The 24277-nt window shown below is 41.2% G+C and overlaps 1 protein-coding gene across 8 annotated transcripts in view; it reads left to right on the forward strand.

Moving 5' to 3' along the window:
* Positions 1-22326, forward strand: part of CDK5RAP2 (CDK5 regulatory subunit associated protein 2) — a 106421-nt gene extending 84095 nt beyond the window's left edge. For 4 of the 8 annotated variants that reach the window (XM_090022380.1, XM_090022381.1, XM_090022385.1 and 1 more), the window contains 11 exons: positions 1029-1154; positions 5598-5714; positions 7888-8077; positions 8290-8411; positions 10178-10438; positions 11824-11904; positions 12049-12308; positions 14477-14623; positions 16778-16916; positions 21288-21334; positions 22227-22326. In XM_090022380.1, the coding sequence (XP_089878506.1) occupies positions 1029-1154; positions 5598-5714; positions 7888-8077; positions 8290-8411; positions 10178-10438; positions 11824-11904; positions 12049-12308; positions 14477-14623; positions 16778-16916; positions 21288-21334; positions 22227-22286 (1550 nt within the window). In that variant the 3' untranslated portion in view covers positions 22287-22326. Of the gene's footprint in view, positions 1-1028; positions 1155-5597; positions 5715-7887; positions 8078-8289; positions 8412-10177; positions 10449-11823; positions 11964-12048; positions 12309-14476; positions 14624-16777; positions 16917-21287; positions 21335-22226 lie in introns of those variants that run through there. The other 4 variants (XM_090022382.1, XM_090022383.1, XR_016438524.1 and 1 more) reach the window with 3 other exon arrangements.
* Positions 22327-24277: the final 1951 nt, after the last annotated feature.

Here is a 24277-nt window from a genome sequence, read left to right on the forward strand (position 1 = left end):
GCTACCTCCTTCTCTGAAACAAAATTAACTATGATATTTTGTGCCTTTGTTGTTTTAGACTGTCATTTTTTACAGTACTCCAGACAGTCTTTAAACAGACAAGTTATGAGTGGAAACAGACAATTGTCAAGAGATTATTACATTAAAAAAGACCGATTTTCTAATTTTATAAAAGCCAGTGTAGTGTTTCCTTGAGAATTGTAACTGTTGCATAATTAATAAGTGGTGTCATATTTGACCTGGATAGTTTCACTAAGCACAAGTAATGGTTGGAGGAGTTTGCTGCAGATAGAGCTGGAGGTTTAACAGCTGAAGTAGCACGCAGTGTTCAGGGAAAAAATTATTACAGAATAAACCTGCAGTGTATGACATGGACAAACTGACAAATAAGATAGTGACGGTTAGAACAGATAAGTCCCTGACTCATGCTGAAATGTACAGCAGATGGAAGAAAAATTGTAGACTGGCAAAGCACGAAGGAAAAGGTACTGTAATGAAACTAGGGTGAACAGACTTATTTATTAAGGCATGAAGTCTATTCTTATGCATTGTGTTAAGTCAAAGTCTTATTTTATACTTGAGTTACTCTAGTGAACATCCTGTTGTCATGCGGGGAATTGTATACAATTGGTGCACAGAGTCTAGCAGCGAAGTTATCACAAAGCTTCAGATTCATTACCAAATATATAGAGCAGTTTAAGTAGAAAATTGGGTGATGTTATGCTGTTTTTAAATGGAAGAAAGTTAGCAGAGAAAAAAAACAGCCACATGATTATGCAAGAAAATAGAATAATGAGTTCCATTGAAAGGAATGTTTCATTTTAAATCGCCATGTTAAATACTTGGTGAGATCCGGATAGCGTATTGAAAAGGCTGTTAGTGCATGCCAAGCACTTAGTCTAGATCATTGTGATTTGTTAGAGTTTCTAGCTCTTAGCACCTGACATACATTACCTATGGTACAGTACATAGAGCAAAGGAATGCAGTCGTTTACGCAAAATGAAAAGGGGCCTTTTGGTTTATTTAGAGTTATTAATGGAGCATCTGCAAGAAATTCGAACTCTGAGACAACGTTTAGAAGATTCCATTAAAACTAATGAGAGATTGAGGAAGCAGCTTGAACGACAAGTAACAGACGTGGAACTAGATCAGGGTAAGACCTTATTTCATCACGAGTGAAATCTACTTTCCTGTTTAAAGCCTGAGTGATTGAGCTCTGCAGGAGAAATATGTATGGCTGGAACAGTAAAACCACACTGCTAAGCTAGGGCTATGAGGTAGGTGTAATGACAACACCACCAGGAACACTACTTTATCCTTTATTCCTGTGCTGCGTTAGTAGCTGTGGTACACTTCTTGTAAATTAGCACAAACACTGTGATTCTTCCTTTTACCTGCCCCCAGTTGTCGGTGGTGCACAGGTGTCCCAAGTGTTTGAATCCCCACTTGTGCTCGCAAAGGTGGGTTTAAGCAGTCTGGAAGTCTTTGTGCTTTCTTTCTCTAGCATGGGCGAATTTTATCTATGGAATCAAAAAGATATTTCTAGTTCTGTTCTCAGTAGCCTAGATATTATGAATTAGTTGTCTGTGTTTTGTTGTTGGCATAAGAGACTCTTTGATTTTAAGATATCATCTCTGAGTTCTCTCTGTGTGCTTAGATGTGATGAACAAATTTTGGCTTCCTAATTTTGGAGTTTCCTAGCCCCAGTATAATTAGGACAGAAGGGATCCTGTCTAACTTATGCTGCTGCCACTGATGGGATAAGATCCCTCATGCCAATTTAAGTTTGAGCATAGTGGAGCTAATTCACCTCCCCATTTGTGGGGGAGTGGTTGGCATGGGAGGTAAGAACATAACTGGGTCAGATCAATGGTCCATCCATCCCAATATGCTGTCTCTGACAGTGGCAAAAGTGGATCCTTTAGAGGGAAAGCATATGAACAGGGTATGTATAGAAAGCTCCATCCCCTCTCATACCCTTCCTGGCATCTACTGACGTTAATTTAGACATGCTGAGGATATATCCCTTACTTTTCTATTTACTAACTATTAATGGATATACCATCCATGAGGGGGGTGTACTGCCTCTGCTAATGGTGTACCAGTAGAGATTCCCCTTACAGAGGAGGCATTCATTCCCTATTGGGAATCTGTAGTTGATTTAAAGCCAGAATATTTTTTTATGGGGGCCCAAAAGTGGAATGAAGAATCTGGGTTAGTATGTTCAGCTTGTCATTAGATTTGCTTGCTATGAGAAGTTTGTTCATCACAGTAACTTTAAGTAGCAGAAACTGATGGGAATTTCCACAACTAGCCCATTGTCATTCCAATTGCTAATGCCAAGTAGTGGATGGAAAATTCTTAAAATATGTAGGTAAACCTGAAGTCAAAGGGAGCTGTAGGTGCTAAGCACCTTTGGAAACCAGGCCTTGCATATTTCAATTTGTTCACGAGGCATCAGTCAACCTTTTAAGTAGGCTTTTATAGGACCTTTTCAAACTGTATGATACAATGCATACTTTTCCACACTTTGCTTTTTCTCATTCTTCTTCCCACTCTTTCTCCGTAGAGCGATTGATTAATCTGCAGCGTTACATCAGAAGCAGGAACGGGTACCTGCATTCTGTCCTCTTGCTCAGTTTCACTAATGCTTGAATTAGATTCATTATGTTTTACATCATCCCTACAATCCATTTCTGTTGTTGTCTAATGGATACTACCTCCAAATGGCAGTTTGCTTTCAAGAATAATTTACGCTGATGGAAAGGTGTATAAAAGGCACCCATTTCATTCATGAAGTATTTACGCTGCTGGAAAGGCACACTGTTCTCTCATGAAATAACCACACTGAAACAGTTCCAACTCTTTTACAGCTTCATAAAGATTCTGGAAAGGGCATCCATTAATGCAGTGAAAGTATATTCTCTTTATAAACTGTCTTATGTCTTCCATCTGTCTTCCTGCTACTTTAGTAGATCTACCAATGCATGGATGGAAAATTTGGAGAGAAAAGGGAAAACTAGCTATGCATTACAACAAGCTCCTCTTCTTACTGTATTCTCCCAGCATTTGATATTTGTATTGCTTTCAAGATCTGTTTCATGTTTTGAAATAATAATGAAGCCACTTTTGTCAAGGGTTTTTTTTCCCCCACTAGATGTTTTGTGTGTTAATTTTGAATTCAGATGTAAAACAAACTCTTGGCTGGAACGGCAATAGATGTTAGCCTTGGGGCTGTATTTTCTAAGCAGATGTTTTTAAACTTTTTATTTAATATCCTTATTTTGTTTTCTTTAAAAACTGAGTTATAACATACTTAGTTGATGAGTGACAGTCAGTTAAATTAATTTTATATCGAGTTGTTTATTCATGGGAATCTAATCCAAAGAATTACTCTAGTCTCTCTAGTAAATATTTTATATGTGTGTAGACACATGCGTGCACACACACACACAATTTTTTATTTTATTTGTAATATTTAGATCATCCTAAGTACGCAAAAGTCTCTGGGCTCCCAGCATCCTATAATTGATGGAGGTGCTGGTAATAACTGCATCATTAGCACTGAGCTGAAATTTGCACTAAAAGCAGAACTAAAATATTTTTCCGCTTGTTTCAAATGTTAGACTTCAAAATAAAATGTAACCTTTTAATTCTGTTTTTCCTAGGCTTTGAATGCTTGCTTTGCTCTTTCTATATATAAATAACGAAAGCAAGTGTTTTAACCCTTATATTACTGATTACATGCCATCACCCTCAGAGTACTTTTTTTGACTGAGAATAAATATTTGTAATATTTACTTCACTCTGGCTGCTGCTATTATAGTGCTTACAACCCATCAGTCACCTTATTGAATCCCTCTATGGCTCTCCTTTTTGCATTCACTTTTACAACAGTTGACACATTCATCAGAACAGCTGCAATCATAAGCACCGGTTCAGCACCTAAGTCAGGTAGCTGGGGTCCTGCACCTGTGCAGAGTGTAATTGAGGTCAGTGGGGCTTTGCATGGATGCAAAAGTTCACAGTATTGGGTCTGATGGCAGGACTGTGGCCTTGGTAACATCAGGGCTGCACAGTCCCTTACGTAAGTTATATTCAAAAGCCCTTCAACAAAATTCTGATAGCATAACCTGTCAAATAATGTGAGGCTGGGTGATGGGCTATAAATTATATTGTGATCGAGATGAGACCATCAAGCTCTGCCACTTCAGGTTGAATTGCTTTGTTAAAAATATGAAAGGCAAAAGCCCTTTGAGTACACATAGCTACCTTGACTCTTTAACATATAGATAGTAAAATGCCATTAGTGCCAGGCTTCTAGTACCTTTTGAGTCTTTCAGTAATGACAAGAGGCACATATCATGCCACGCTGCATCCCAGTTAGGTAGTGGGTAAGAGCTTCAATTGGGATTACAGTAAAATGAGATTATTTAGAGAAAGTACAGCACATCAAATTGAATTGAATTGCTATAGCTGAAAGGCATCTACCTCACGCATTCAGCTAATTCTTTGCCAGGCAGTTATTTTTCTATTTATCAATTGAATAGTTGGCACCTGTTTCCTTGTCTTGATCTTTACTAAAATAGTAGATATTTGATCCACCATTCAATTAAAATATCTTTTAAATAGCGCTGTTAATTCCGGTGGACCCTGAAGTCATTTAGCAAGTGTAAACAGCAGTGCAGATTTTACACAAGCAGGTAGCAATTACTTCATTCAGCACTGAAATGCAGCCTCTTGGAGGGTGGAACACAGCTACTTTAACAGTACACTGTAACACTGTGCATCAGTGTAGGCTAGGCACTGAAGAACAGTATAGGCTGTTGAAACTTGTACATGGAAGTTAGGGACAGAATGAGTACCTGAGTTTGAATTTGGGTGGGACATAAGATTAGTACATCTGCTCATATGATAAGCGCCACAGGATCTCAGATGACCCAGAGCAGTCAGGGAAGATCTTTGTTTTAAGTGGATTCAAAGGACTGTAACAGCAGCACTGCAGTCCTCCACAGAAGCAAAAGCATCATCAACTGAATCGTTTTCACAACTTCCAGCATCATCTACTGTAGGTTTTCCTTAATGACCTCTCCTAAAAAGAATAACCCAGGCAAATACTTGTAGAATCTCAGTGGCTCTCACCTAAAATGGTATGGACATATACAGCCAAATTTGAGCAGAGATGTACTGGGATTTATCATGCAGTAAACCTTAGTACCATTTACACCTTTGTAAAAGTAGGACAGTCTCATGGGACACTACCAGTTTCTGCAGTTTGTTCTGCTCCCTTATCTGGCTGGTGGCCTGCTATATGTGACTTCTGTAGTTCAAAATCCAGTCTACCAAGGATCATTTAGCGATTTTGGTGACATTGGCAGAATGAGTGAGTTACTTGGGATGCAGAGTTTTTTTTGTTGGCTTGGAGTTTACCTGAATTGCCTTTCAGTCTGTAGTGATAACCTTCAAAAATATATAGGGGATAAATATCTTTCATAACATGTTTTTCCGCATTGTTTAAATTGTTCTTGTCGGGAAAGTTTAATCTTTACTGACCTAGAGATGACTCATAAATCATATTTTATGTATATATTTATAGGTTCTGCAAACATTTTTATCCATGGCTCAGAGCAACATAATTCCCTGACTTCTGAAATTCATTTCCTGAGGAAGCAAAATCAGGTTTTGAATATAATGCTGGCAAAAGGATCCAGAGGTAAAGTATGAAACTTTGCTTTAAAGGAGCGGATTGTAATTTTGAAAGCACCTTTCATTTTTATTCCAAATCTGAAAACAATAAAATATTTACAGTCCTTCCATCAAATTGTCTTTATGGATCTCTTCACTCCTGTAGTTGTGTCAAGTCAAAAACCCACACAATGGGGCTAATACCAGGCGAGGCATTGGAGTAGCAGTCCTGTTTTCTCTCTGCCTGTCCACAGCTTTCCTCTTGTGTCTTTGTTCATTTCCTCTCCCCTGTTTTTTGTGGATTCCTCTTTTCTTTTGTACTTATTTGTTCTTCCCTTCTAACTCTTTTTTGCTTCCTTGCCGAGACCCTCTGTGTCTGAAACTGACCAAGGGAAATTGACTACAATTGTTCCGTTTCCTTCTGAATGGACTTCTTCCCAGAGGGAGCTGACTGCAAATGAAAACAGACTCATTCCCCAAAGGAATCTAGAGCACAGGGAAGCTTGGATAGCTCTACTCAGTTTCCCTCTTCAAGCTGATTAGACACAGAGAAAGGACCTGGAGCAATCAGTTTTCTTTTGCAACTTTTTAGCTTGCCTTCCTCATCTTTGTGCTCGAGGCAGCAAAATACTCTTAATTCAGACCCCTCTGAACCAACTGCTCTTAAAAGCAGGTATGGTTAAACCTTAGGTCATAAGGTTCTGTCTATTTGCAGAGCAGTGTTAGAACTATCGGTATAACAGAAGTACACAGGCACTTCCCTCGTGTCATTTATTCTGTCATCTGATATAGGGGTTTTTGGTGTGTATCAGTTTATTCAAGGTTTTACTTTTTAGGCCAACGTGAGATGCTTTTGTTTTTGTCTGTTGCTACGCTGCAATACGTATATAATGTTGGGGCTTGCTATGTGAGAAGCATGTCTAAAGGATGCCCATCAGAACAAGGCATTGTTGCCTTTTATGTTTAAGACAGAGCCAGCCTCCTTTGAATTCATAGGTCTCTTCTTTTATCCTAAGAATCAGACTACAGAAGGAAGGCTACCTTTGGTCTTGAGTGCTGGTCAATCTGGTCAGTCTCAGCCTTTTCCTCTCCTCCTACAGTGTTAGATGAAGTCAAATTGTCACTTTCTAAATCATCTGTGAAGTAATTACACTATATTTTCAGTGCTGATCAAAAAGATTCAGTCACACCACATACATGTATGAAAGGTAATCCCCACATTCCATGGTGAAAATCAGCTCATTTTGATCTGGCCCTATATTTGTTTTCACCATGTTGTATCGATATTGTGTGTTTGTAATTTGCTTATGGCTCATGTCAAAATATGTGCCATTCAATAGTTTTAACATTAACTAGAAGACCAGTAAATGCCAATGATATTAAACTCTAGGCACTGGCTACAAGATTAGACCTCCTAGTCTCATGCTGCAATGAAATGTCCATTGACTTCAATGGGAAGTATTCTAATCCTGTGACAAAAGGGAATAGGATCCATGGATTGGATTGGGACCCATTTTCATAAACTTTCAACTTGGCTGCTTTGCTAAAAAAGAAGGGTTTCTAACTCTTGGGAGACAGAATGATTCCTCCTTCCTATCTAACACTGATTTCCAATGAGAGCAACTGCTTCTAGTGACAATTCTTAATCAAGGAGCCAACCTGGGGAAGGCAGAGCATGTCAAGGAGAGGGATGAGTTAGCATGGTGCTGATGGCAGACTGGTAATACGAGGAAAGACAACATGCTTCACTTTTTAGTGGAGAGAATGGAGGGGGAGGGGTTGTTATAGGGCATGTAGTAGCTTTACTCAAGCTCTTCCGTCGTTCCTTCCAAGACCAGTATAATACTAAATAAGAGTAATCAAGATAAATATACCTTCTTTGGAGCCTTACTGAAAGTAGCTAAGTAGTCCCTCTCCCACTGATTTCAACAGGAGGCTAAGGGTGTTTGACATATGACAGGTAGTGCTTAACTTCTCCTAGAAACAGGCCTTTTGTGTTTTGAGGGTTACAGAGACACTGCATCCAAGGAAACCTATCTACCAAAAAGGCTTTAGAAAAATTTAAATAGGGCAATCACAAAATGCAGAAGAGCATCTTATTTCTGTTATTGCTCTGCCAGCTCTTAGAAAGCTGATGATGAGCAGCATGGCCTAAGTATGTTGTAGGTATTGCAAACACCTTGCATTTCTTCTGCTTTCAGATAAACAAAAGGAAAATGAAAAGTTGAGGGAGTCTCTTTCCAAGAAGAGTGCAGTCATTGAGCATCTCCACAAGGATTATGACTGTGTGAAGAAAGAAAATGAAAGGCTGCAAAAACAGATCAGCAAAAAGGAAGACGAAAACAGACATCTGACTCATGAGATTTACAGCAATCGCAATGAATTAAACAGGTATCAGTCCTGCCTCTGTTTAGACATTCATTTGGAGGAGTAAATAGTCAATATGACATGCAAGCGTTTGGCCATGGCCATTGACATTAATGAGCTGCATAGGTACCCTCAAGAAGAGAGAACATGGTGAAGGCAAGGGGGATTTGAGATTTTAAAGTATGGAATAAGTGAATGCACTACCTGTAATTTACCCGTCCATTGGTACTTACCAGGTTGCAAACAGAACTGAATTCAAAACAGCACCAGCTGTGTGAGAGTGACAAATTACTGCAATCGCTCCGAATTGAACTCAAAGTGTATGAAAAGTTGGAGGAAGCCAGCAGAAGAAGGACAGGTATCAAGTGGGCAATTGTTTTTGTACTCTTTGTTGCTGCAGACCTTCTTTTCTCTATCTATGACCTTGTCAGGCTGCCTAAGGCAGGAGTCAGAGTGCATCAGTGCTCCTTACTTCTATTTAGATGTCCAGTACTATCACAGGAACTAGGAGGGCAGTGATGCAAAGGAAGAATACTACTTCTTAGTAGAGGTCAGCTTAGTGTGGTCAGCACAAGCACCAATCAATCACCACATCATTTCTGACCCTACAGTCAGTCAACTAGGATTTAGCTGGTCATACCATTATTGGGCACTCCTCAACTGTTTTCGATCTGGACAGGGTCACTGTGCCTCAAACCTGTGCCAATGGGGCTTTCGCAATGACAACAAATGCCTTTATAGACGAGTTCAAACCATGTCCCACATTGTTGACTTGTGCCCATTTACAACTCTACCTGGTGGCCTTCAAGTTCTTCACAGTGGTGATGACATTGCCTTGAGAAGGTTGAAAGAGTTTGCTGAAACCGCATACCCTAAATAAATAAAAGTAGAGGTATGGCTACACAGCAAATGAAGGATGCAATTGCAGCCTGAGTAGGCCATCCTTAAGGAAGCTTTAATCTAGGTAGCTTAGGTAACAATAGCAGTGAAGATGCAGTGTCCTGTGTTGCAGTACAGGCTGCTGGGAGTCTTAGTTATTTGGGCACCAGAAAATGGGCTACCACATCTTCACTGTTTGTGTTCCCGAAGCTAGCTGCAGTGTGCCTCCTTATGTTGAACCCACCCTTCCTGAACGCAGAGTAGCTGTCAAGAGAGAGCTCCTACATGGTAACACCTCCTGCATGCTGTTAGAGAATTGCCAGAAGTAGCCCCTTGAAATGTTTTATATACCTAAACTCCTGTCTCCTTGTGGATAGGGGGGGAAGTAAAACTTGCACGAGGGTTTTCTCCATTTCTCAGGAGTTTGAGAGAGGCCAGACAAAATGACCACAACACAGGTAGGGTGGGGAGAGATGGGTAAAGCTGGATAACAGTCAGTCTTTATTGCATGCTTCCTTCAAAATCCAGAACATTTCCTAGCAAAAAACTGCTGATTCTTACTACATTATCTGTCGCCATCATCGTTATGTTAAAAGTCTTGATGTGACCAAGGGATAGAAGAAATATGGAGTGGGCAGATTTGGGATAGAGCTGAATCTCCTTCCAGAACGTGAAGTCTCCACATAATTGGAGGGTCAGAGTAGTTGCCTTCTCAGGCCATTGCAAGCCCTTTCCCACTGCTTGAAGAACACTTTGGGATCTCATTGTGCAGGAATACAGGGAGTGCTTTGTGTACTGCTTCCCCTTATGAAAGGAAGAACTGAACCCTCAGGTTTTCTCAGGTTGGTTTCTCTGGTTGCCAGGTGATCACAGTTCTCTTTTTGCCTTGTGAAATTATACTTTCTGTAGTACTCCAGCCCTTCTCCTCGCTCCAGGATTACCTGCTCCTTTTTCTTCCCCTAGACTGTGCACTTCAGATTTTGTAAATCCTTTTCATTGTACTCTCTTACAATTTTGTTTTTGGCATGCAACTTTATTAGCTTTTATGGACAAAGTGAAAAATAATTTTCAGCTCTTTAAATCTTTTGAGGGTAGACGCAATTAAGACTTGCTTTTTTTGTCAACCCATTATCTTAATACTGTTTGTAGTTAATTCTTAATATTGAGGATAAAGCTGACTTTATAATTTACTTGTTCAGCACTCTTATGATGGTTAACATTATTTTAATTGTTAAAGATGTTAAGTGTTTTTCTCAGATCCTGGACACGATGCTTCAGAAGAATTCCGAAAAGATCAAAATAATCCACTTGACTTACATGAACTATTGACTGAAATACAGAGTTTGCGAGTGCAGCTTGAAAGAAGCATAGAGACGAACAAGACTTTGCATGAAAAATTAGAGGAGCAGCTTTCAAAAGAAAAGAGAGAGGAAGTGGGCTCAGTGTCAGCTGTGAATATCAACTACCTGTTCAAACACGAATCGCAGCGTTGTACAGGAATGAACGGTAGTGTGCAGTATGTGCTTTTATAACACTCCAAAAAGTGGTGCCCTGTTCTTTAAAGATGCCTCCCTTTTTTCCTGATGCCACGCATGATATCAGCTGTGTGACTGGGAGCTGCCTGCAGCCGTTCAAATCCCTTCCCTATTAAAGTTATTAGTTCATGCGGAGGTGAAATGCACACCACACTTTCTCAGAGCCTCTCACTGTGATTTCCTTTTGATTTGAGCAAAACGTTTGCAGACAGTTGGAATGGAAAGATGGCCAGGTTAAGTTGTCATAAATTTTGCTTACCTGGAAGTTCTCAATTTAATGCTCAACTATAGGACATTTGTTAGAGGTGACTGCATTGCTCAAGAACAATCACTAAGTGCGCTGGGCGATCTTTGTATAAATCAGTTGCCCCCTTTACGCTGCTCAGAAATATTTTATCTTTATTTGCATCATTATTAAATCACTAGCAAATCAAGGGGCCATGAATCCACATTTCTTCTCCCGGGGCCCACATAAATGCCCTGGCACATCATATCAAATAGCCTGTGCTGATCAGTGGGTTGTTGTGGAGGCCTTGAAGCACAATGGGAGCTTCATCCCTCCTTCCCCCATGTGGACCCATCTACCACAACTTGACTTGTGTTTTATATAAGATATTTACTCAAACAGTGCAAATTCTGTTCCACTTGATGGAGAAGGAAGTGCCTGAATGCAGCAGAGCCATACCATGGTCTATACACTGTTTGGGTTGCTGTTTTTTTCCATGCATTCATCACCCCGTGACTGGATTACCATAATATATTCTACATTTTGCAGCGCCAACTTGGGGACACTTAGAAGCGTAAGCTGGTTTATTTGGGCAATATTGGGTCTTATGTGAGGAGCGTATAATATTGACACTCCAAGCATCGTGTTGGCTCCTGTAAGTTTCTGGGTGGAATGTAGGTGCTGGTCTTGATCTATACTACCCCAAATGGTAAAGGACCTGATTACCTGATACACCATTTCCTTCCTGCTGACATACTGCCAGAGTTGTTGAGATTGGAAGGGTGCGAGTGGGGAGGGATTAGGTTGCTTGGCAATGGACATGTAAAGCTCTGAAGCCTCCTTGGTGTGCTAAGACCTAAATTTGTTAGCTTTCAAGGAGATTTTTTCCAGTGGTCAATAGATTTGGTAGGTACTCAGAATTCTGGCTATGTGCTAGAAAAGTGTAGGAATACCTGGCGTCCAGCGAGCTGGCCCTGATTTATAGGGAGTCCCTTTGTTGCTATACTGTGAAATCTGTGAAGCGAAGACATGCAGAAGTAAGGTCAAGGAGATCTTTCAGTAAAAAAATAAATAGTATGATGCCATCTTACTTATTAGTTGTTTTTTTTTCTTCTGTTTTGGGCATGTAGAAGTTGGTAAGACATTCCCTGCAGCAGACAATAATATATGCGAGTTACAGAAGCATGGACATTACACATCAATGAAAGCAGGTATATCCAAGGACAAGAATGTTTCAACTCCCATATCCTAGGGTTGCTGTTTGAGATATGTATGTGTATGTTATTTTTTTTTTTTTTTTTTACACGTTGAAAGGATCTGGCTTTAAAAATCAAGTGCAACTTTTTCTACCTTAGACACCCAACTAACATGTAAGGAAGATGTAGACAACTCTTCACAGTGCAGCAGCATCTCCTCTACTGGTACGTCGTGCACTCCCCGCCTTGTGCCTGGCCATCGTATGTGGGCAGACAAAAATGGACGCCATATCCTTGGCTTGATTGAGGATTACAATGCCCTACGGAAGCAGATCTCAGAAGGGCAAAAGCTGCTATCAGAAATGGAGGGTCCTTTGATAGAGATAACTAGTATGAAACACATGGAGCCTGGAGTAAAGGTAAGCAGTGAGAATGATTAGAGGGCAATGAATCTTCTTAATATGTGTGGTTTAGATGAGGGGTTGTCAATCGGGGGTATGTGGGAAGGCCCTAAGAGTTACGCGTGGGCGGGGATGGAGTGCCGCCACCCACCACCCCACGCCACTGCCTCCCAGGAGCAGGGCTGGTGGAAAGGCTAGGGCAGTGGCACCCCCCTGCGGACCATGCAGGCGCTGGCTGGCTGGCTGGCCAGGGGCAGGGTGGGGGGTGGAGAAGTTGCGTGCAGCAGCTGCTACCTACCTCCCCACGTGGCTACCGTTCCGCATCCAGCTGTGCATCAGCACCCCCACCCCCGCCCCACTCTGTGTCCAGCCACTGGGGGTACATCTGTTAAAAAAGGTTGACAGCCCCTGGTTTAGATAAACAAGGGAACAAGCAAATGGTGCGGCTTTGCCGAAGAACCTCAGCCTTGACAAGCTGGGGCTTTTCTGAGCACAACTAGTTAATGTGATGTGGCCAGTCAACTAATGCTAGTCCTAGAGTGCAGAGTCTCATTTTTATTCATGACTTTAACTGAGGGAAACTGCTTTTATTAGGGGAATTTGTGTCTGGAATTTTGAAAACTTAAAAATGTCATAATTAAAAGAGGGAGAAACTAGATATCAATAATGCCTCTCTGTAAAATAAGGTATTCTGTAATTGTAATGCTTGTTTTGGGATAAACTCAGAAAATTAAGCTGAAGTTCACCTTGAAAAATCCAGGCCTGCTAGGGGAAAGGAAATGCACAACTAAAGCATCCCATTAACTTTTGTCCTGTCTTACAGAAACACCAGGCAAAAGCCTCACAGTTGTGATTGATGTGTAGTAGTGGTGCCTGTCCCAGTTTATATTCATTTTAAAGACATTTATTTAAAGAAACAGTATCTTATTTCCTATTGTTCTCCTTCCTCGTGTTCTCCATATATATTTTTGCAAGTGACACGAGCAAGGGGAACAATGGGAAATAAGATGCTATATATACTGGATAGCAGCAGGTAGTCTTTCTATGCAGAATCTTCTACCCAATTCATACCAATTACTGGATACAGTCAGTAGTCTGGCAATATTTTTGTGGGGGGTGGAGGAGATGAGATCATTATACTATAAAAGTTATAGGAAAATTCCCGTTGGTCTTTAAAAATAGGAGAAGATAATTGCATTTTAAAATTTACAGTGCTACTCTTTACCTGTTTTATAATTGGCAAAGCTATTGAATATGGAGCCCCCATAGCAATTCTTGGGGGTGGGGAGGGAAACAGCATTGTTTTGTGACAGTGATGCCTTCCTGATACTCCAGGCTCTCTGAAGTAGCTTCCATTTTCAGATGACCTAGTTAAGACACTAGTGATGATTGAAGAAGTAATCACCCAGCAAGATTATAACTTGTTTTGTTGGTGTAAAGATAAAAGCAATACGTTTCACAATTTGTAGTCTACTACCAAGCTTTACATTTCTGTAGTTTCAAACTACTTAGCAAAAGGGGTATTTCACATGATGAGAGGCTTCTTGTTAGATAACAATGCTAAATAAGCATTCAGATGGCATGTTGAATTGGGGCAGGCAGAGCAAATGCTTTTCTCCCACTCCCCCACCATCACCATCACTTTGGTAATTCATTTGCTCCCTATGCATTCTTTCCTTCCTTTCTCTCCTTTATTTCACATTTATGCAATTTCTTCAATTTGGTTTTCTCATCTGTCAGCAGAGGAAAACATTTTATATGTGCCCTGATAGTTATTTTAGCATTAAATGGAACAGTTTAAGGGGTCTGCTAAGGAAGAAACATCTATATTGCTTAAATTGATGTCTGGAGTCATTTGACTTTCAAATAGCATGCCATGAAATGCAAATGGAGAAAGAAGAGAGTTGCCAAGTATTTCCATGTGGCATAGCAGGTACAGTAAATGTAACCTGTTATTAATCACTGTTATTGATTAGGATAATCCCCCAACCCCAAGTTTCTTGAATAATGTATAATTCAGCAGGTTTTCTAAACTAATAAATTAGTTTTTCCTGGCACACACTAGCCTAGTTCATTGTATTAAACATGAAATTCGTAGCAAGGAAATTTATAATGTTAATTAAAGCTTACTTTTTCATACTGTCTTTCAGATAAAATATAACATGTTTTCTGATCTTGCAATATAGGTTCCAGCCCAGACATCACTGAATAGCTTTTCTGCAAACATTCACACGGTACAGCAGATTTTAGAAGAGGCTGCACGTTTATTGAAGCTTCTCTGGAGAGTTTCTCTTCCCATGAAAGTTGTCCACAGTACTGCTCACTACAGTCAGGTACTAGGTTTTTGGGGGGTGGAGTTGAAAGCAGTGAAAAGTTTAAAGGTGTGTTCTGAAACAAACACTTGCCCTGCACATTCTTTTGTTGGCTATATCAGTCTTTTGAAGGTTGTGAACCAAAACGGGCAAACTTTAGGCTGTAGCTACCTTCACTTTTAGACAGCTTTAGTCCCTGAAGACCAAGACCACAAAAAGACCTAATGTGAGGCAGTCTGCTCTCTCAGTCACTATCACTGCATGCTGGGCCCTCTAGTAACCAGGGGTTCATCTGTGTATTAAAGATACAAGCTATAATGTATTCCATAATATCTCTGAGATCTAGGCAAGTACTCAATGTAAACTTCAACTAGTTCATGTTTGGACTCTTCATTATACAAACATGGTCAATCTGATTGTGTCTAAAACAGTAATAAAAAAAAAAAAGTCTTATTGTCTGTCGGCAACTAGCAGCTTTTCTCATGGCTTTGATATAGTCACGGGACTACATTTTACCTTCACTGCTTTGACACCTTAGCTATGAAATGAGATACCTTTTAAAAGAGCAACAGAAACCCAAGACGAGTTTTATAACATTTTAACTAAAAATGCATTGCACTATGCAAATGAACTGATATAAACAGAATGAAGAATGAATTACCTATACTGTCATCCTACTACCACTCAACAATGAGCTGTTTAAAACTGTGGCTTTAGAATAAATCTACATCTTTTTTCTATTGAGGTATTTTTGTGTGTTTTTCAGGGAAACGATATTACTAAAATTAAAATGTGTTGGATGGTAAAAGGACATTTTATATACCATTTTAATAATATTCTTTTGTTAAAATATTCTTTTGCTAAAATGTATCTGTAAATGAAATGAAAGGTATAAACTCTGCTCCCCAGTAGAAATCACTTGTGTTGTGATCCTGTACTTGGAGAAAGCTGTGAGCTGGTGCTGTTTCTAAATGAGTTTAAATGCTGTTTTTCTGCATAGACATCTATGTATATGTAATCAGTGTGTATTGCGAGCATTCACATAAGGTACAGGCTCCCATACGTCTTCTGTTCAGTAGTGTTACATAGTAATTACATTTGGGGCATTGTTTGTTGAAATAAAACATTTACCTAAAGAGAACAGATTTTAAACAGATTGCAGTAAAACTGCCCTGTCACTTCTAGATTCCCTGATTTAAAGGACACTACCTGTAAAGGAACATAGTTATACAGAAGTTCTGAAACTGTGGTCTGTGGACTGCTTGTAGTCCTTGAGCACTTTTGGGGCCCAGGGTAATGGCTGTCCTTATGATTTCCAGTTGAGAAGAAAAGGATGGGTAGATTAAATAAAAAAATAGATGACTCAAAATACACCAATACTTCATGGTTTTAGTTTCCATGTATGTAACTGCTGTAGCTGCTTTTGGGATATTTTGTAATCAAAAGGCAGGTGGCCAGTACAGCTGAAATTGGGAGATAGTCCCTTAAGAAGTTGTCAACATTATGAGAAAGTTTGAGGCCTGTTGCATTAGCCCAGGTGCATCAATGCCTGTTGCATTAGCTCAGGTGGTCAGAATGAGGGGCATGGGACCCATCTGCACGACAGATCATGCCCACAGGCTGGCCTCAGATGCTGAAGCCAGGGCACAGGGCTTGTCCGGCACAGGCACCTCATGCAGCATGTCCCCTGGACCAGGGCTTCATGCAGCACATGCTGACCCTGGACTGGGATTTATGTGCAAAGCTAGCATGGAGTCCATGCTGCATTGACCAGCCCTGGGCCCTGATTCTGCATGGGTGAGTTTACGGGTCTGATCTGGACCAGCCCTGGAGTCAGCACACAACTGGTCTGGTGCAGGCACCGCATGCAGTGCGCACTCTGGACCAGCTGTCTGTGTTACATGCAGTACCTGCAGTGCTGGGTCCAGCCCCACATGCTGCATGCAGCGCTCACCAGGTCGGCTTCACCTGCTGCATGCTGGGGCCGGCATGTGCTACATGGGACATGTGGCGTTGGTCTGAGCCTTACAGGCCAGATCCTAGGCCTCCACAGGCCGGATCTGGCCTTGTGAGCCACATCTTTGACACCCATGTATTAAACTGCTTGGCAACTGACTAATATCGACTGTAGTTTATATAATGATTCTAAAGTAGTGTTTTCTTAATTCAATTCAGGATGAAGGAGTGAAAGCAGAAATACTTAGACTTCGTAAGAAACTGTCTGAGCAGGAGAAGAAGTTACACAGCATGGTGAAACGTTTGCACTCTACAAACCAACTGAAGGAGAACATGGAGAAAGTCATCATTGATCAATGTTAGTGAATATTTATTATTTGCTTCTGAGTTTCCATCTTTCCTGTAGCAAATGGTTAACTAGCTGAAATGAAAGGAAAAAAACTATCTTGGTAGCCACTTTGTAACGTTCTCAGTAATTATTATTAAATACTTCATAGAACCCAAACTATACAGAATATAAAGCTGGAAGCTTAGTTCAAAGAAGAAATTCACCCCAATGCATAAAGCTTGGTTATGTGTTGTGCATCGTATAAGAACAAGAGCAGTGTGAAGGGATGTATGCAGGTCATTTGCTACAATTTGAAATTGCTTTGGTGTTAATAGTGATCCTTCTTCACTAATCTGTTGAGTTATTCCATTTATATTATTACAGTCTGATACAAGTTTCCTGTCCTGCAAGTGTTGCTCACCGTGGAGAAGTGTTTTTTTTCAGGAGACATCAGAACTTTGCCACTACTCCTTTCAAACTGTGATTTTGCCTCAATCCTAGTTTAACCTGAGATTAGGCATTTAGAGTTCCTGATGAATGTTTGCTACACACACATCACACAACAGCTGTGATAACTGACCATGCAGGAGCATCACGGTGATATGCCAAGTCTCTGGAACAAATTGGAAGAATGCAGAAGAACTGGTGGGATTCAGTAGCATATAGGCAAAGGAAGGGTACTAATAGACTTGGCTGCTTGGATAGGAAAAACTGGGGCAAGTGAAGTTTCATTTCACAGCATAACAGCCATATCCAGAGCATTACAAGAAACATGAAGTTACCTGATTTAACTGTCTGTGGCTTCTGAAAATTGGTCATAGTGTGTATTCTGCAGTTATAACAAATAAATGCTGTCAAGTACAAAACTGAGCAACTGTAACTATTACACAAGTGCAACAGCCATTGAGGAAATCTGCCTGTATTGGAAGCATTGCAACAGCAGCCAGCCGGCAACTTCCAGTAGGCACAGTCTTCATCCGGCACCACTTAGCCTGTGCGTTATTTGAAACTTTCAAATGCCGTGCCGCAGCGCACACTACCTGAGTCTTACTTATTCTTTTCCTTTCTTTTGTGGTTAACCTCCTCCTCCTTCCTGTCCCCTGCTGTCCTCCCACTTTTCTTTCCTTCCTCTGTCAGTTAACAGCAGCAATTAGACTGCAAGAAAAGCCAGTGGCTTCATTCTGCTCATCCTTTTGAAAATAGTGGGGTGTCTGCAACTTGCCTCTTGTTCTCAAAGCCTCTTTACTCCAAAAGGATGAGGTCAGCACTAGTGGCTTCTCTTTTGGCACCTCGTATTGATTGGCAAAGACAGAGGCAACAGGGCAAGGAGAGAGAGAAAGAGAAACTATTGGTGGCTTAAGGAAATGGCAGCTCCTTGGTGTGCCCACTAATGCTTTTATCTGGTGCAGCTACCAAACGATACATTTACAACCAATTCCACTGGATTTTTTTTAAATTAAAGGGATTTGAATGTCATCTACCCATGATGCGATTGGTGAGGAACCTGCCTTGTCCCAAGTTATATTTTAATGGAAGCAGTCAGTTTTCACCTTAACCATTTGATAAAATGAATTAGAAAATGTTTATCTTCTAGCTGTCCTAGACGAGACGAATGCAACCTTTCAGGGCCTGCTTTATTCAGCTCAAGAATGAAGCACTCCCCTTCCCTTCCTTTCCCAAATGCTGTAGCACTGCACATTTTGGTGCACCGTGGGAGGATTTGTTCACCTTCCTCTGAAATGCTTTACATTAACTTCCACTGAAGACTGAACTAGATGACTCACTGGCCTGTTCCAGCAAGGCATTTATGTTCTTATGAGTAATTAATCTAGAATTTTTAAATGTTATCCATTATGTAAGCTAAATGTACATTGAAATGGCCTTACATAAATGCCACAAGTTACTTAAGTCATTGAAATGAAACACATGGTGATGTTTCTTTATTCCAAAATCTAAAATATATATTTTAATAAAGGTTACCTGTGTTTTGCCTGCAATTCAGCATTTATACAGTTTGTAGTCCTGTCCAATCAGAAGCATCTTAACGAACGACTTTAAAGTTGGTTTTTATTCTGCTAAATCCAAGCTTCTGTTTTATTCAAGTTTTAAAGTTCAGTTGCTCAGTCCTTTCTGAAATCAGAGCTACTTTGTCTGGTTAAAAGGGCAATTTCAGTGGTTTGTGCAGGTTATAAAGCAGTGAAGCATTTGCCTTTGAGAGAATTGCCTCCTTGTCCCTCTTAAGTCCCCTCTCCCACATATACACGCAGAGGGAACTCACATACTGTTCTGAATTAGGTCCTGATAAAATGAAGTTGGCATATTCTGAAGTCTCCTGATACGAAATGCTGCCTGGCTAGTAGCAGAGTCACTATTAGTTTCATATTCTCTACATTCTGCCCATGTACTGAATTTAATATTTTTGATTTAGAAAAATGTAGTTTTGTCAGGTAAAATGAATTTACTAACAGAGTTCTTTATGAACAGAGAGCTCTCTCTTACACAAAAAGATCTAGATACAATTTTCTGTAAGTTTCATTGATTATGGGAATTATGGATGTCAGGTTACCTTTGCCTTTAAGAGCAATTTCACAAATGTTTCTAAATTGCATCTCTACAGAAATTCCTGACCATGCATACAACAAGATAGGTGAATCATAGGAAGCTGTTAAATTGTATCATCATGCTTATACTTCCCTTTTTTATTATTGTTGTGGATTCCCCCCCTTCCTTCTTTCTGCTAGTAACAAACCACAGGGATTGAGTGGGTGACCTTACTTTCCATCTCATCTTCCAGTCCAAATTTCTTTGAGCTGGCCAGCTACGCTAGGGGATACACAGGCCATTATTCTTATTGCCTGAGCTTCCTAAATACGTTTAGAGACACAGCTAGGAACTTTCCTTGGGCTCAATCTTTGTTGCGCATTCTTAAGGCAAGACAACTCAGTGCTGATAAACCTCATCTAAACATGTAACAATGCAGTGCCAAATTGCTGTAATCTGCCAGGGGTATAATTATCTCATGACAGCTATACCCTTGGAATTGTTGGGTTCTTATTATTGTAATGAAAAATGTTTATTATGGCTAAATTGTTTATTTTTTGAGACTGGAATATTAAATTGCTACTTGTGAACGTTATTTTTCAGCTGTTACCGAGCTGACACAGATTAGAGAATCGCAGTTTAACTTGACATTTCTAAAGATCAGTTCTATATAGACCCCTCCCTCATGCTTTCCCTCCTAGCTCTCGGGTCTTGTTCTCTTGCTACAGAAGCCGGCTAGTTGGCGTAACGAGAAAACTTGGAACCCTTAAGAATAAGCCACTTACATGATTTCTCTGGAGGGTATGCAGGCTGTTATATTCTTGAAGTACTGGTTCAATCCTGCTGGAAGAGCTGGCTAACTTGTATCGCTACCTATGATTTTAGTTAGACTGTCGATTCCCCTTAAATCCTTCCATTCACTTCCTTGGGAAAGAGGGTCCTCGTCATGTAAAGAACTATGCATATTTGTGGTAGTACATAATAAACCATGTAAATACAGTTAGTTTCATAGTTTCTAGGGTCGCAAGGGACCTGAGCAGATCATCTAGTCCGACCCCCTGCCATGGCAGGAAAGAATACTGGGGTCAAACGACCCCAGCAAGATGTGCATCTAACCTCCTCTTAAACACCCCCAGGGTAGGAGCCGGCACCACTTCTCTTGGAAGTTGGTTCCAGATCCTAGCCGCCCTGACCATGAAGTAGCGCCTCCTGATGTCTAACTTAAACCTGCCCTCTGCCAGCTTGTGACCGTTATTCCTGGTCACTCCTGGCGGTGCTTGGGGGGAACAGTGACTCCCCCAATGCCTGCTGATCCCCCCTGACTAGTTTGTAACAGGCCACAAGATCATCCCTCAGCCTTCTCTTGTGGAGACTGAACAGTTGTGGAGTTAGGCCTCTCTGTATTTTAGGCCTTGTTATGGGAAGAATATTTTTTTGTCTATATATATTTGTATGTAAAAGGCAGAACAGTTGTGGATTGAGCATGGGCCTGGGAAATAGAAAATTATGAGTTCCAATTGTGGCATGGCCACTGATTTGCCCTGAGTCTCGAGCAAGCCTTTCAGCTTTCTGGAGCTGTTTTTCCATCTGTTAAGGTATAGGAGTAGTCTGTAGGTGTACTGCACTGTATCTTGAAAGGATGGCAGTCTTCTGGGATAAGGTGAAAAGTTGAAGTCATGAGGATAATGGTGGATTATTAGCTTTGATAGGCTGAGTGATGGGAAGATTGTTAAAGTTATCTGTTATTGTAGATTTTGGTGTCTTTTATTTAATTTGCACACAGCATGTGTAATTAAATAGAAAGAAATAAAACTGCTAAGTACTGTTCCGTTCTGTCTAATCTGTGGCTTGTCTTTGCAGTGGCTTTAACCCATGATGTTTTAAAGAAGGCTAGAGGAAACCTAGAAGTAAGTAAAATCTTTAGTTACATTAAGTGCTGCGTGGCACACATCATTATGCTTTAGTAAGTCTGTTTGCTGGAAATCTATATTGCTGTGTTAATATAGCTTGCAGCATTGCCATCTTTTATGTTTGGTTTGTATTTCTCACTGGCAAGGGAATAGTTACACCCAGTTATTAAGATAAATATCACTAAATATTTAAGGTTTAAATTCTATGTTAGAATTAGGATTTAATGATTGGGTAACTGGCTCAACCCCATCCTCACTCCTTATGCCTTCCATTGTTTAGTATGCATCTTCTTCTTCCTCACTGATTATTTCATGTTCAACAGAAAGGCATAATCTAGTAGTTTATCATCTGGCTCTGTACCTCCAAGGTTCTAATTCAGTGTTAGTTTATTGGGTACATCTTATTAATTGGCTTTTAAAAAATTATAGCCCTGCTGGGCGAAGCTTCTGCAAACAAGCCTTTGATAATGCAGGGTTTCCAGCATCAGTTTCTAGACATTCTCCTTTCAGAGCTTATTTTCTCCAGGAACGTTTAGATTTTACTTTCTGAGATCCATGACATGCTTGCTGTCACCTTTCCCTACCCTTCCTCTCACATCTCCTATTGCTTTTCCCTTTCAGTTCTCTTCCATGCATGCTTTCTCTGTAAGCCTCAACACCAGCAAGTTCTCAAACTCATCCTTATCTAGGTACAGCATTGATTCATTCTTGTCCAAGTTACAGTCTGACTGTGCAAAAAGATCTTTACTCCCATAGGAAACCAGTTGTGTTCAGCGTATCACTGTGCTGGAGTTAAGGCCCATCTTGCCGAACCTGTTGCAGGATCAAGGCTTTGATCTGTTATAAGTGCTGCAGCAGCATAGTAAATAACTATGTCTTTTCTTAACAGATTCAGCCAGATGAAAATCAAAAAGCAGCTTCGAACACCAACAAAAAAAGGATTCTGTGAAGGAGACAGTTCCACTAATAAAGACCATCCCCTTACGCGATCACTGTTTTTGTTTCTTTATGGCTTAGCATGTATGGGTGTAAAAGGTTCTTCTAGCTCTTGTAGTGCTGTCAGCCTTTGATGAAAACAAGCTATTGGGAAATAAGTTATTTGACACTTTCTATCATGTAAAGAAGCCTTTTAATATTTATTACATATGCAGGGTACTGGAGGTGTTGAAGAAAAAATTTGGAAAAGTTTTAAAACTGTTCTTGTCTTAACTTTATCTTTCTATTTGTTATGCTGGAGTCTTTGTGGTTGTTGGGGTTTTTTTTTTATTTTTTAAGTCAAGCTTAGTCACAAAACAGGCCTGTGAGGCAAGAGTACAGAGGGCTGGCCATCATTGCCCCTGCTTGCTGAGTCAAACAAAGCTCTGAGTACAGGAGTGTATTGTCTCAGAGGCCTGCCTGTTGGGCTGCAAAGAGAGTTAGGCACAGAGCCACCGGATGGCGTAGCTTCAGTCATAGGCTCCAAATCCCAGTTCAGCCTCGTGAAGGCCAGTCATACTATCTTTAAGGAATTCCACTTGAATGCTGCTTTCCAGGGAGCTGCTTGATCTCCAGTCACGACAGCAATTCGAGGAGGAGCGTGGAGCAGCATGACATCTCACTTACCCTTAGTAAGGGCCTTCATGGCAGGAAGGAAAAATACCCATGGGGGGCTTGTGAATTGCCACTGAATTCAAGGGGAGGTTGGTCCTTGCCACTCGCAGGTGAGGTCATGGCTGCCCTCAATAGAGCAGAGAGATGAAGTGGGGCTGGAAGGGCAGCATGCCCCCGCCGGTCTGTTCCTGGGCAGAAGTAAATCAGCCCGATATCTGCTTGCCACGCACCTTTCTCTGCTACAGGCAGGAGCTCATGGCTCCCAGGCCCAGTGCAGCATCACACAGGGAAACTGAAGTCCAAGAGTGCAGATGTTGAGTGGTCTTTGTCATCAGTCCCCACATTGTCCATCAGGGCCCATTACTGCCCTGGCACTAGCATGGCACATGCGTGACCAGTTGCTAGTGCATACACTGCTCTTGGAGAGTTGAGGGAGCTGACCCTCCATGAAGACTTCCTCAAACTATCTTTGTGTTACGACTTTGTGGAAGCTGGCAGTCGTAATACTTCAGTTAGTTCATAGGGGAGCTAGGCTTTTCCAAGGAGGATGGGAGTCTACAGGTGAGGAGTGATGCAGTTGCAGGGTCTAACTCTCCAGCTCTTCTGGAAACCTATTGGTACACAAGGCAGTCACCCGTGACCTGTGCCACAGCTGGGGAGGTCCTGTGTCTGCCTTGTGCCAGCTCTACCCCTGCTGTACTCCCATGCTACCTCAGTGCACAGCATTCAGAGGGTAGGACTGTTGGTTTTATAACTTTACCAAGGGCCTAGAGAATTTAAGAGTACAAGGGCACTTTCTCTCCAGGTCTCTTGAGCCATTTAATAGCAATTTTTCCTTATCAAGGCCAGGTCAGGAATGGCCTCTTGGCTATTAGAGGTGAGGGGCTTTCCTTAAGGGGGTGATCTGGTGCTGCATCAGTGCTGGAGGGATGGGAGGCCCAGGCTGGTTGTGAGGCAAAATTGGAGCCCTTGGCAATGTCCTCTACACCATAGTCACTTCTAGTGCTTTGAGAGAAACCCTTGCCTCTGGGCTGTCCAGGACTCTGCCAGCTTCCCAAGGGTGGCACACTGACATAAATGCCCCTGCATGGCACGTGAGAGGGAAGCGGAAGGTGTCAGTCTTCCCTTCTATTGGCACCCACAGGCTAATGGGGCAGAGGCTGAAACATAAGGGAGCCTGAACAGGTAAGAGTTCATCTCCCAGCTCTGAGTGGGGGAAGGTGTGTGCAGGATGGCTCTGGCTCCTTGCATGGGGCACTGAGTACTTGGCAGCCCACATCCTCCCAGCCCCTGCTTAGAGCCCAGATGGACAGCCTGTTCCAGGGAAGGAGCCTCTACTGAGACATACCT

This window comes from Crocodylus siamensis, chromosome 11, assembly GCF_052110815.1.
Source record: "Crocodylus siamensis isolate JL-2025a chromosome 11, ASM5211081v1, whole genome shotgun sequence".
Classification (NCBI taxonomy): domain Eukaryota; kingdom Metazoa; phylum Chordata; order Crocodylia; family Crocodylidae; genus Crocodylus; species Crocodylus siamensis.